Source organism: Protomyctophum bolini (assembly GCF_963924005.1).
Source record: "Protomyctophum bolini genome assembly, chromosome: 22".
Classification (NCBI taxonomy): Eukaryota; Metazoa; Chordata; class Actinopteri; order Myctophiformes; family Myctophidae; genus Protomyctophum; species Protomyctophum bolini.
In genome coordinates this window covers 12,922,769-12,935,268 of record NC_137883.1, presented here as the reverse complement: position 1 = coordinate 12,935,268, position 12,500 = coordinate 12,922,769, and the positions used below count along the sequence as shown (strand labels likewise).

The following is a 12,500-nucleotide window of genomic DNA, read 5'->3' as shown; positions in this document are numbered from 1 at the left end:
TAAAGAGCTAGAGAGAGAGAACAAACACTCTACAGCAAAGAGTACTATCAGAATATAGGGCTATTTAACACGACAAACACATATCACCTATTGTAGGCCACTAGTATAGGTTAACACTATACTGAAGGTGTTTTTAAATGTGCTCATGAGTCATGATTCATATATTTATCCCGTTCCCTGTCACTCTGATAACAGGAGTTGGAGAAGTGCGAGTCCAACCACCTGATGATCCTGTTCCGCGACGGCGGCTGCCAGTTCCGCGCCGTCTACTGCGTGTCGGCCGATGGCGAGGAGATCGTCAGGTTCACGGGCACCGGCCCGCGTGTCATCGGCCACGCCATGATCGAGAAGCTCTACAAGTACAGCTCGGGCCGCAAGCAGTTCACCGTCATCCCCACCAAGACCGTGTCGGTCAGCGTGGACGCCATGACCATACACAACCACCTGTGGCACGTCAAGAGGCCGGGCAGCGCCAGGAGGAAGGTGACGAAACACGACCACCCCGGATCGCTTCTGCCTTGCTAACAGAACCGCTGTTAACTTGGGACCGGACCCGATTGTTTGTTGGCTGGCATCGGACCAGTGGTTCTCAAATGTCTTTTCATCTCAAAGACCTGCATAACTCTGAGAGGGTCCATTTGGTTCCATTTGTACGCTCTCAGAGTTACAGTCTGACCTGTACGGGTCCATTTGGAAGCCCCTCAAGGAACCCTGATGGCCGCTCTTTGAGAACCACTGGATTAAACTCTGTGCGTGCGTGCGCGTTTGTGTGTGTGATATACGAAGGACAGACATACATACATACATAGAGAGAATCCTGGAATTTATAGATACATTTTATTTGCATGTGGCACTTTTACGTTTGAAGTTTTATTTTGTTCTGAATTTAGTCTTAAGTATTGTAGTTTGGCACTACATACCTTCCACTATAGCCTCTGTGTCCTACGGTATGGAAGGCCCACCGTAACTGAGTGAGTTCCCATCTGGGAATGGAAAGGTCGCTGGTTCGACCCCTAGCTGTTCAGCCAAGTCTGTGACGAAGTGGCCCTGAGCAAGACACTGTAACTGCGTGTTCTCTCCTCCGCGTAATCAGTGCCCATACCCTAGCTGGGGTTGGCGAAAGGGCCTTTCTGTGTGGAGTTTGCATGTTCTCCCTGTGTCCCCTAGGCCTAGGGTAGGTACCCTCACATAAAATATGCAGTAATCCTGGTCTCTATACTGCCTCCCCCTGGTCAGCCGGGACGCCTGATGGATGGGGAAAGGAACTTTATCACCCTGTCATGTGATAAAAAGTGGCCTGCTCACTCCTCATGTATTGAGGATGAGCTCAATTCGGGGCTCTCTCCAGGTTGGCAGAGGGAATAGCACCCAGGATTACAGTTTAGGCAATTAGCACCAGGAGAAAGAAATGGGTTACAAAATCATGGAATAAAAATAATTAAAAATAAATACGCCGTAACTTCTCCCCAGACGCAGTATTAATATCATCCACTGCTCCTAATGGTTAAGACAGGGTTCAATGCAGAGGACAAGATTTGCGCAACTGTACTGTAGCAAATACTAAAGGGGACTAATGTATTATTACACTACTGAAACGTCAGGCATTACTGTAGGAACCATACAAATTATTCTATGGTTCCAGTCTAGCTAAAAATAAAAAGTATCCTGCTGCAGCTACTGGGTTTGGTGCGGTCTCTTCACAGGGACTTTGTTTATTTATTCTGTTATTTACCAGGGCTGGCCATGGTTTCACTGCTGTTTTAACCATTCAAGTATAGGATGTATCATGGTGGTAAAGACTGGTATAATATCAAATGCTGTTTCTTTTGTTTGATTAGATTTTTTTCATGTACAATGAAACACAATCATTTCACCACAATCTCTCCGTCAAGCATCTTGGTGTCCCTCTGTTGGGTGAAAATCTCCACACATTGTACATTTTTCCGTTAAAAAAATATACATTTATCACAATACACATAGCCCCCCTCCAGCCCTCCTTCTGCCATTCAGTATTTGTTCGGTTTTTAGTACCAGCAGTGGTGGAAAAAATAATTATTATTTTTCTTACAGTAAGTAAAAGTATCAATACTGCAATGTTGAAATACTCTGTTACAAACAGATCAAATCAAACAAATCTAAATGTGCTTTCTGGCCTTGACAGCCCATACATCCAAACAGAAAAGTCCTATCTATCGTATTAAACAACGTTAAACTTATCAACATTGCAGCTGTACGGAAAGCTTGAATTATCCTCTATCTGCAAAGTTTTTGTTTCATAAAAATCTACCAGACATGTAATGAGCTACTTTCTGTCAAGAAATTCCGTGCCGGTGTCAAAGTTTGGAAACGCAACGTCCTGCTGCCTCCTGCATTATGTGCAATTTATAAACAGGTGGAACGCAGGACCGTTGACGCTCCATGCTGCTCAATGTTTTGCCACTCAATCTAGATGTCCGGTGGAAAAGTGATGCATGTGCAATGCATACTATTTATTGAGAGGTCTTCCTGCTAAAACGGGGATGAGCTATTGAAACTTTGGAAGGGCCACCATTTTGACTAAACTGACACGACCCACTGAGGACAAAGGGAGAGAAGGCCAACAGATCATATCAGCTTTTATCTTTTTCTTCTTTTTTTAAGTCGGCAAGGATATCCCTGATTTGTGATATGAAAACATCCCCAGATACTGTATGTAAACCCAACCCAACATTTCTAAAGGGAAGGCGTGAACAGAGCACTAATGGGTAGGAAGGAATCGTGTTTATGAAGAGGTGTTATTGTGTCTTCTTGGAGTGGTCATATACAATACGTGTGTTACTTGTACGTCTTGTTCAGAAGGAAAAGTTCATAATGACACAATGTCAATTTCTTTAGGACAAGAAGCACCATTATTTATTCCACAAGCGCAGAAATTGCTTGGAAGCGCAATGCATTATGCTGTACCTTTACAATAGTGCATTATGCTATGTTCATTTGAGTATACTGTATTGTGTATGATATGTTACGGAGTCAGACAATAATGCACTGGCCTGGTTGTACATTTACTACATTTACTGGAGCTGGACTGAGCAAAAATAGCATCTTCAAGTTCCGTTTTAACCACGTTAAACCCTGGCATCCCTATTTTGGGCATGTCCTCATAGGCAGAACAAATCTCAAATATTAGCCTATAGGACATTTATGCTGTGCACCTCGTACAATGGTGTTGCTCGGCGAAAACAGCAGATTTACAAGCTCACAGCGAGGCGCATTTAGGCCTGTCACAATTATTACATAATCACCTCGAGATCATTTTTCAAAAATAGCAGAAATAGCTGATCTACAACAAGTAGATCAACTATATCCGCTATAAATAAATAAAATTAAATGTGTCAGTGATTTCATTGCCCTGTGCAATTTATGATTATTGTACCAAGCCTAAAAGCAATTAGCTGAATTGTTGAATTCTTCGGCAACTTAAATGCTTAATTGTGACAGCCCTACTTGTAGATCGGCTATTTTCATCATATATGGCGGCGTCAGGTCTATAAGTGGTTTAAAGCGAGGTATAACGTGACTGTGATGAATGGCATCCAACGTGCTGCTGTAGACACAATGCACATTCTATCAGTCTGACAGCACCGGACCCACTACCTGCACTGCAGCTTATACTGTACAAGGTGTGGGAACCTGACTGCACAATTACTTGATATATATACAGTATATGTTTTTGCTGCATTTTGTACATTTTTTTCAGTAGCATTTCTTTTGTAAATATTGTACAATTTATGTTTACTAAACAAAAGTTGGCACTATTTTTTTAGTTTTATTCCATTTTATTTTGTTTAGGCTTTCAGGTGTTTTTTTATTGTTATTATAATTTCGATGTGTTGAATCATGTTTTATTTTGAAGCAAATTTTAATTTAATAAATGCTTCTACTGCTAAACTAATACATATGGTTGCTGTCTCTCGTGTCGCAGCCTTGCAGGTTTTTTTTTTTCTTTTTTTACAAAGAGGTGGGGGGGGATATTCATCCCCTTGAAATGACACATTTAATTAGTTGTTACAAACTTACAAAGTTTGTTCAAAATGCATTTATTGGGGAATTGCAGACTCCATGCTCTCGCAGTGAAACAGAAATTATTGTGAAAACTTAATGTGAACGTGAACATATGCATTTTGCTGCGCGAGCATGTAGGCCTATGCACACTTGCACAGTCCTTCATTTGGGTATGAAAAATATTGGGCTTGTTACTCAAACATGTACTTGACATGGAAATGTGTGAGAATCACTGGTTTAAACAACATTAGGAAACACACCCAAATAAGTAACTACACTTTAGAAATAAGCCCAAAACAATGCAACTCGCAACTACTACCAATATTTACAAGCAACTTTACAGAAAAACAAGCCCAACATCGCTTATAATAAGCGGACGTGGCAACACTACAGTGAATCAGTCCGCTCCCTCTGTGGCGACCGTAGCCACTGCCAGCACGTAGTAGGGTCCCTCTCGGAGGTAGGTCTTCAGACGCAGGTAATTCTGGCTGCCCAGCACCTCTGCCGGACTCGCCGAGCTCAACAGCGACCCAACTAGTTCAAACTTGGCATCCTTTGCCTCCTTTGTTTTTCCTGACGAGCGGTCCACAACGAACTCCATGAAACCCGGGGTGGAGATCATCAGTCGCTGGCCCCACGGCTGAGGAGCGATCGCCTGCAATGCACACGCACGCACACAAAGAGTGTTATGGTTGATGCAGATTATGGATGAATTACTCATTTGGTGTAATAAAGGACAAAAAAGACTTAATCTAGCGGAGGAGAAAAGAAACGCAACACATTGCGACAATTTTTTGCCTACCATATAATGACATGCTCAAAATAGGGATAGATTATCAATAGTTTTTCTTATAATCAATTCAACAGATTAGTTGTCGTACCCCTATCACTCAATATCCCAAACAGTGGGTCAGGAATCATTTGTTTGTCACGGACCAATTCTTATGGGTCATGACTCGAGTAAAAATCCCATTTCTATTAACTACATTTAAAATTATATACAGTACATTTCAAAAGATTTATTTTTAATATATTTTTTGTAAATGTAAAAAAAAAAAAAAGTAAGCAATTCAATAAATATATAAAAAATATATATAATTACAAAAAGCGTTGTACGCTTATAGATCTGCTATTTTCACTGGTTTGGGTCTAAATTCTCTTTTGGGTCTTGACCTGAAAGCTTTGGGAACCACTGCTCTAGTCTATATCAGAGGTTCCCAAAGTGGGGTCCTTTCCCTTTCCTTGACATGAAAATGTTTGGGAACCACTGGTCTATACTGTATATGATAGCATGTGGGCAGTGTGTGTGGATACTCACAGAGAAGATGCTCAGTGCTGCACAGTGGAGCTCGGGGAAGGGCTGTGTGCTGATGTTACGGATCATCTCCATGGGATGATCAGACAGGAGGAGGAACCAGGACTCTGTTAGAGCCAGCAGGTCCTCTGTCTGCTGCTCCACCTGCAGTAGAACACTCAGTTAAGAGTAAATGGAGCATTTACAGTATATAGTGCCTTTATCCAAGGAGCTTTACAGAGACTGTTGTAACACATTCATACACCGATGGCAGAGGAAACCATGCAAGGCACCAACCTGCTCATCAGGAGGCGAGCAATTAGGGGTACAGCATGCCTGCTCAAGGACACTTCGACACTAACTCAGGGAGCGCGGAATCAAACTGGGAACCTTCCGGTTGCCAAGCAACCACTCTACCCCTGAGCCACTGCCACTCATAATAGCACTTTTATGAGCCTATAGGTACTGAAAAGCACATGAGAACAAATATGAAATACTTTAAGTACACACACACACACACACACACACACACACACACACACACACACACACACACACCTGTAGACAGATCAGTTGAGCGATGGCCTCCAAGCAGCGGACTCTTAACTCCGTGGCTCCAGTTGAGGCCAGTTTACTCATTCTGAACAACACTGCCTTGAACTTCTCTCCTGAGGAACGAAGGAAGAAATCATAATAGTCATGAGACAGAATTGCTTCAAAAACACCCAGAGCCATGTCTCTTTCTCATGCTTCCAACTGCAACGTCAAGAGAGAGCAGGGGAGTGACATGCAGCGATGCCCGCGAGTAGAGCAGAGGTGTCGCTGTCAGGTATTAGAGACTACAGTATGCGATACGAGATCGAACCAAATGGACAAATCCAAATCAGGTCACCTGGTCAATGTCACGGTTGACTGACTGTTGATCATTACAGTGAACCAGTGAAAGTGGCTTAAATTCCGAATAAATAATGGACCTTGAAAAGGGTTGAAAACCACCGTTTTGCACACGTCGCTATGTTGATGAAATGGTGAAATGATACATCCTTCAGCCTTAAATTGTAACCGGCATAAGACTGAGATGCCCCCAAACAAACCTGTTTTGTGCAGGACTTGCTTGCCCTCCACGTTGGATCCCAGCAGACCCAGGGTGTCCAGAGCCACGCCAGTCATCACAGGGTCTGGATCAAGAGCCATCTCAAACACCTTGTTCTGGAAGGCTGGGTAGTGCTCACACACCTGCTGGGGGCTCTCCATTATGGCCAGTGTCCCAAAGAACTTCACCAAACCTGGAAGAGTGATATGCCCACAGGTTTGTAATCAAAGATGCGATTATAATCTATCTGTAATGGACAAAGCCTTGGCCTGGAAGAGAGGTCATCAGGTAGTCTCCAACCTTCTTAGAGTGATTCGACACTCTCCAGTTGGCGGGTCAGCAGTGATTGGCCAAATCAATGTCCCTCTTATCCATGCTTCCAGTTATTGTCCTTTTCTCATATGCCAGAGCCAACAGGAGGCTCTCTCTACCTTGCATGTTCTTGGGGGATTTGCAGGCACTGAGAGGGCTCTAGGACTATGGGTGTCTTCCTGCCTAGGGTCCCCCTATGTCTCACCAGATTACAGTATAGTAAGTCTGTGCGGTGTGCATGCATCCGTCCTTGTCCACACTTGGCCTTACTCTGGTACATAGTCTGAATAAACGTGGGGGGATACATTATCTATGAACGACCATCACTTTAACGTACCCATTTATGTTCAAATATATGTATTATCTATGATAATTTTAAGATCTGCTCAATCATTTGCATCATTCATTCACACACCGATGTAATGTTCAGGGCCTGTAACTAACTTAGTAAACACATCCGTATTAATGTGGCCATGTTGAAAGTATTTCATTCAGCGCCATACCAGGAAGGTAGAGAGAGGAGAATGAGTCTGTGTCAGCTCCTCTGATCAGGTTAGAGATCTTGTCCATGGCACCCTGCTGGGTGAGGTACTGTCGTCCGTGTTTACTGTGGACTAAAGTGGTCACCATCTCAATGGCTGTGGCCCTGAACGGAGGACAAATATCCATTATGCATTGATTAAAGTAAATTGACAAATGGATGGTGGAGATATTCTCTCAATATTTCTGTGTGTGTGTGTGTGTGTGTGTGTGTGTGTGTGTGTGTCTGTCTGTTACCTAATCAGTATATCATTTCCTGTCAATTCGTCCAGCAACTGAGACATGATGTTGCTATTGGCACAATAGCCAAGAGAGATGGCCGACACTGAAGATATGTCTACTACCAACTGCAAACACAAAGAACAATGAATCAGTCTTTAGGGTCCATTTGTCAACCGTGTCAGTCTATACACGATATAATCCTCTGTTAAATTAGTGTTTGTTCAGTAACAAGGGTCTCTCCGCAGCTCTTACATTTACAGGTCAGGACACCAATTTCATCCAATCAGCAGATATAACTAATACAGAGTAGGATAAACAAGTTAATTTGGAAGTGATGAAACAAACAAATAAGCAGACACGATTTGGAACTGGGACAACGACACACTACAGTATAAGCCTGAAGCTGATGATAAATCATCTTTGTGGGGTTCCTTCTCCTGATTGGATAAAACAGATCTGAAAATGCATTTCTTGTTTGCTGAAGAGCTGGAGAGATGTTGGGAGAGACCCGGGCATATAATTCAATATTGTCCTAAAGATAGTGGATGTCTTAAAACCGGGAAAGCATGTGTTCTTGCAGATTTTTGCATTGGCTATTCAAAATTAGCAGATATAGAAGCTAGCTCACAGCACGTCACTTTGTGCCGCACTGCGAGCTTGTACAGTACATCTGCTAATTTTGAACATTTTTGAAAAATCTTGACAGTGTGAGAACTACTGATTAAGAAGGCATTTGTAGCATCGGCCTCAGGTCTTAATATGATTTCAGATGTAATTAAAATACTTTTGTGCTGCTCTAAATGGCAACGATGTCTCATAAACGGTGTATGCACCTCATATACTCTATATCTGAGAATGGCGCCTGCAGCCATCACGTGCTTGATCTCATTAAGCAGGTCGCTCCGGAACAAAGCGTCTAATCCAGCCTTGGAATGACTCAGTTTGGACAGAGAGCCAATTGCCTAGAGAGAACACACACAAACACACACACACACACACACACACACACACACACACACACACACACACACACACACACACACACACTTCATAAATTAAGGCACTATTTTATACTTAATCACAACACATCGCATTGTGACAAGTTGTAAGCGTGTAGAATGGCTATGTCTCAATCAAATATTAACAAGAGCTTATCACTAAATAATAACTACATTGGATCCATTGGAACACTGGCTTTTCTTTTCCATTTTCTGAATAGTAATGGTTTTGGACATACACGGTTTCTAGCCGATATGCCGTGTCTCACATATATACAGTATGTATAGTATGATTGTCACCTCTTTAGCAACAGATATCTCTTCACTCTTAATGCAGTGGATGACTTCACGCACAACGTCGTGATTCTTGAGGATTTCAGTGACCGCCTCTGGATGCTCCATCATTCTGCTTATCTGAAATAATAACCCCACCAACAACGAAATATTTGATCATAATAATACCGTGCATCTCATCTTCTCAACATCACAGAAGATGTACGGTACTCACAGCGTGATCTGCTATTTTTGAACATTAAAAAAAAATCTCCGCAGCCTAATGCATATCATTTCGGCGTTCCTTGACATGATCATTTTGAGAACCCCTATAGCAACATACGTTTTTCAGAAAACATTGGGATTCAGAAGACATTTTGTAGAATTGGCCTCAGGTCTTAAGGGATCACACTTAATCATAGGACAGAGCCATTCATTCAGAATTCTATTCAGTGCAGCGTGTGCATAGAAACGTACCTGTGTCAAAGCCAGTATCTTGACCGTTTTGTCCGGGTGGACAAGGCCGGCCAGCAGCTCAGACTGCAGGTTCTGGGCCAGGTGCAGTGGACTCAGCGCCACCAGAATGCGACTCAGGATGGCCACACACAGCTCAGTCTGTTCTCTGTGGAACAAAACTCATCAGATCAACTTTGCATGTCCTACAACTGTCCTGTCCTATACCATTGGTTCTCAAAGTGGGGTCCAGGGTCCACCAGGGGTCCTTGGGAGGGGTCCCCAGCAAAATAAGTTAACATAGCATCACAATCATCTTAACCACTTTATCCAATATGTTGGCCGTTTCAAAAATAGTAGATCTGCTATTTTGTGAACATCATCCAGTCATGTACATGGAAATGTTGTCTGTGTGAATCTTGTGGAAAAGTTAAAGATATTTTACTGAACACACTTTTTCTGACAAGACTTTCAAATGCAGCACATTGTCTTTCGTTAAAATAAGCTATAGCTTGATATTGCTTCTTACAGTGTAGTAAGCATTGCTAATTTGCTATATAGATTTAGTAAAAAATAAAAAAGTATAGGCCAGGATACAAATTAGATCCAATCTGGAGAAAGAACTCATACAGTAACAGGAAAAACTAGTAAAATTAGAAGTGATGGCACAAAAACAATCACACACGTGTGAATTGAGGGCCGCTCTTATCATCATACATCATCTCATTCTGGCCAATCACAAGTCATAGGAAACGGTAGCAATACAATGTTTGTGTTTACACAAACCCTATAGTCATAGGATTGGCTATACCTCAAAAATGAAATGCGCAATTGGAACTGTTAAATGGGTTCTCTCTCCCGATTGGCTGAAATTGGCAACACACCTGAAAAAAAGCTGAACACTATAGAACTTTCCATTCCATTCTAACTCTGATGTGCTTATTGGGTGCTGCTTGTTTGCATAGGTTCTAACATCTAAATGCAATTAATAATATATTGGGTGAGTACAAATTAGAATGCCACGGACGTTACTGCCTCCATGAAATTGCAGTACATGTGTAATGTATGTATAATGTATGTATTGTAATTTAGTACCCCCTATACCAGCCATTCTAGGGCTACTGTCTATCACTGATGCTAACACATGCTAGCATCATTCTATGAGTCAAAAACGTACCTTACCTTTCATTAGTGTACAAAAGAGAGAAGATCGCGTCGAGCCGCTGTCCACTGACAACGTTCCTCAGAGTGCTGACAGGGATGGATAAAAGGGCTGTCTTCAGATTCTGCAGTTCTTCGATGGGATCTTCAATGCTGGAGATTTCCTCCAACAAGCTCTGTATGGAGGCCGCCATGTTGACTCAGTGTTCTTGTTGTCAACTTGTCATGTCACGTGTTGTGTTTGCGTTCTAAACGTTGCATCATTACTGCCATCTACTGGACTTAACATTTAGAAGATTTTAATATCTCAACCTGACTGTCTCAGACCTATAGCTTTGGTCCATAGCTGTAATGCTGTTGCTGTTGGAGCTATGGATCAGAGAGCTATTATATCTCAGACCCAAATATTAGAATATTTTAACTTAAAATTTTAAGTTTTGGATAAATGGATATGATTTTGTCAATAGTATCAATTGACTGGGTAGGAGATAACAGGCAAACATTAATACTTACCGGTAACTTCCTGTGATCCTGTCTCACAATCATTCTTCAAGGTTTTAAAGAAAATAATATTAGAAAAATGCGTTTTATTATTATTATTTTGGGGACCACTTGTCTTGCAATATCCTCATGGCCTGCCAGACTGCCAGTGAGCCCCTGCCCACAAGCTGGACTGATCATGATGTTCTATTTCAAGAAACAAGATGACTAAGCTGAATGTTTAAACATTGGCATGTTTATTATTAGTTTTAACAAACATAATGTTGGTAGGACGAAGATTAATTACCCATTTTTGTCTATCATTTGGTTCAATAGGTTCACTCTGTTACCATTTTCTCACTTTGTAAAGCGTGTCTGGTAGGATATTGGTATTATAAATCCAGCATAATTAGCATTGTAAAAAGCAGAGTTGTCATGAGTGCGCTGCCTTGGACCTGGTGAGAGATAGAAGTGAGGAAATAGACAGCTATTTCCTCAGGCTCTTCCATTGTTATTGATTGATTATTGAAAATTGCAAGTTTGTAGAATGGGTGCAGTTCAACAAAAGTACAGGTCAATATAAAATTGCTAAAACCCAGAAAAGGCACTAATACTTTGGGTCCCCCATTTTCAATTAATCCAAAGAGTGACATACAGATATACACTTCTATGGAAGAAAAAAAATGAAATCATCATATAACCGGTTAATGAATGTCTTTTTCACATGGTTTTTATTTGCCTCTCCCTGACAGCGTTTTGACCTAATAGGTCTTCCTCAGCATTATCGATCAGGTGTCCATTGTTTCTGTCTGTGAGAGCTAAATAAAAACCATGTGAAAAGGACATTCATTAACCGGGTAGGCTATATGATGATTTCATTGATTTTCATATGATTTTTTTTTGTGTGCTGCTGCTGGCTATGAGAGTGTTGCGGGCCTTCTGCAATGCAGTCATTTCTCCCTGGTGGGAGCCTGGAGGTCAGAGAAGCAGGATGAGAATGAGGTTGTTTGTTGGGTTGAAAGTTAACCCTGACAGGACAGATGGTGAGAGTGAATGGAGCATTCCCTTGAGACCTTTTTGTTAATGTAGAAATGAAGTGAATACACATTGATTTGAGTTTGATCGCTTGGGGCCAGACTGGTCAGCAGAAGACACATGATGATAATGTGAATTTACATGACCGGGCAACTTTACCACTGCACTGCAGTATTGTCAGTTTGGATGGATGACTATTACTTAAGAGCAGATAGTCTGTGTAATCATTTATTGCTAGTTTCACTTAAACATATAACTAGTTGAGGCATTTCCACCTGTCTTTAGGGAAAGTAAGTAAGACCTCCAATCTTGGAAAAGAATACTTTTGTTTGATCTGTGCGGCGCTACTCACACAGCTGTGAGTATATGGTAATGGTATAATATACTCATACTAATAGGTATTTTAGCATTGTACTACTAAGTCAACCATCTGTGCTCTGTTGTAGTAGTCTACTCTGCACCTGCGGTGAAAAGAGGAAGAAGTGTTAACAATATCCCAAGAACAAGCACAAGAAGGTACAGTAAGCTTAAAGTTAAACCATAACTTTACTAAAGATGATAGGATTTTGAAGTAATTTTAGGTCAAATAAGCCGTTTG

The 12,500-nt window shown here is 41.6% G+C and overlaps 2 protein-coding genes across 2 annotated transcripts in view; one reads left to right on the top strand and one right to left on the bottom strand.

The window, feature by feature from the left end:
- The window catches only part of LOC308309436 (calmodulin-regulated spectrin-associated protein 1-B-like), a 24,795-nt gene extending 21,606 nt beyond the window's left edge, over positions 1-3,189 (top strand). Inside the window, exon 20 of the mRNA XM_080755276.1 lies at positions 196-3,189. Within this exon, the coding sequence (XP_080611402.1) occupies positions 196-525 (330 nt within the window). The 3' untranslated portion in view covers positions 526-3,189. The remainder of the gene's footprint in view (positions 1-195) is intronic.
- Positions 3,190-4,063: 874 nt separating this feature from the next.
- Positions 4,064-10,587, bottom strand: psmd5 (proteasome 26S subunit, non-ATPase 5). Its single transcript, XM_080755277.1, has 10 exons — positions 10,409-10,587; positions 9,251-9,395; positions 8,801-8,914; positions 8,336-8,464; positions 7,518-7,627; positions 7,244-7,386; positions 6,430-6,621; positions 5,894-6,003; positions 5,360-5,500; positions 4,064-4,696 (listed from the first exon to the last, which is right to left on the bottom strand). The coding sequence occupies exons 1-10, from the start codon at positions 10,579-10,581 to the stop codon at positions 4,439-4,441; spliced, it is 1,515 nt and encodes a 504-aa protein (XP_080611403.1). The 5' UTR covers positions 10,582-10,587; the 3' UTR covers positions 4,064-4,438.
- Between the last annotated feature and the right edge of the window lie 1,913 nt (positions 10,588-12,500).

Coding starts and splice junctions, on each gene's coding strand:
- psmd5 (XM_080755277.1), bottom strand. CDS start 10,581: ATGGCGGCCTCCATACAGAGCTTGTTGGAGGAAATCTCCAGCATTGAA. Junction 5,501..5,893: donor CTCAACTGATCTGTCTACAG/GTGTGTGTGTGT, acceptor GTTCTACTGCAG/GTGGAGCAGCAGACAGAGGA. Junction 4,697..5,359: donor CAGCACTGAGCATCTTCTCT/GTGAGTATCCAC, acceptor TGTGCATTGCAG/GCGATCGCTCCTCAGCCGTG.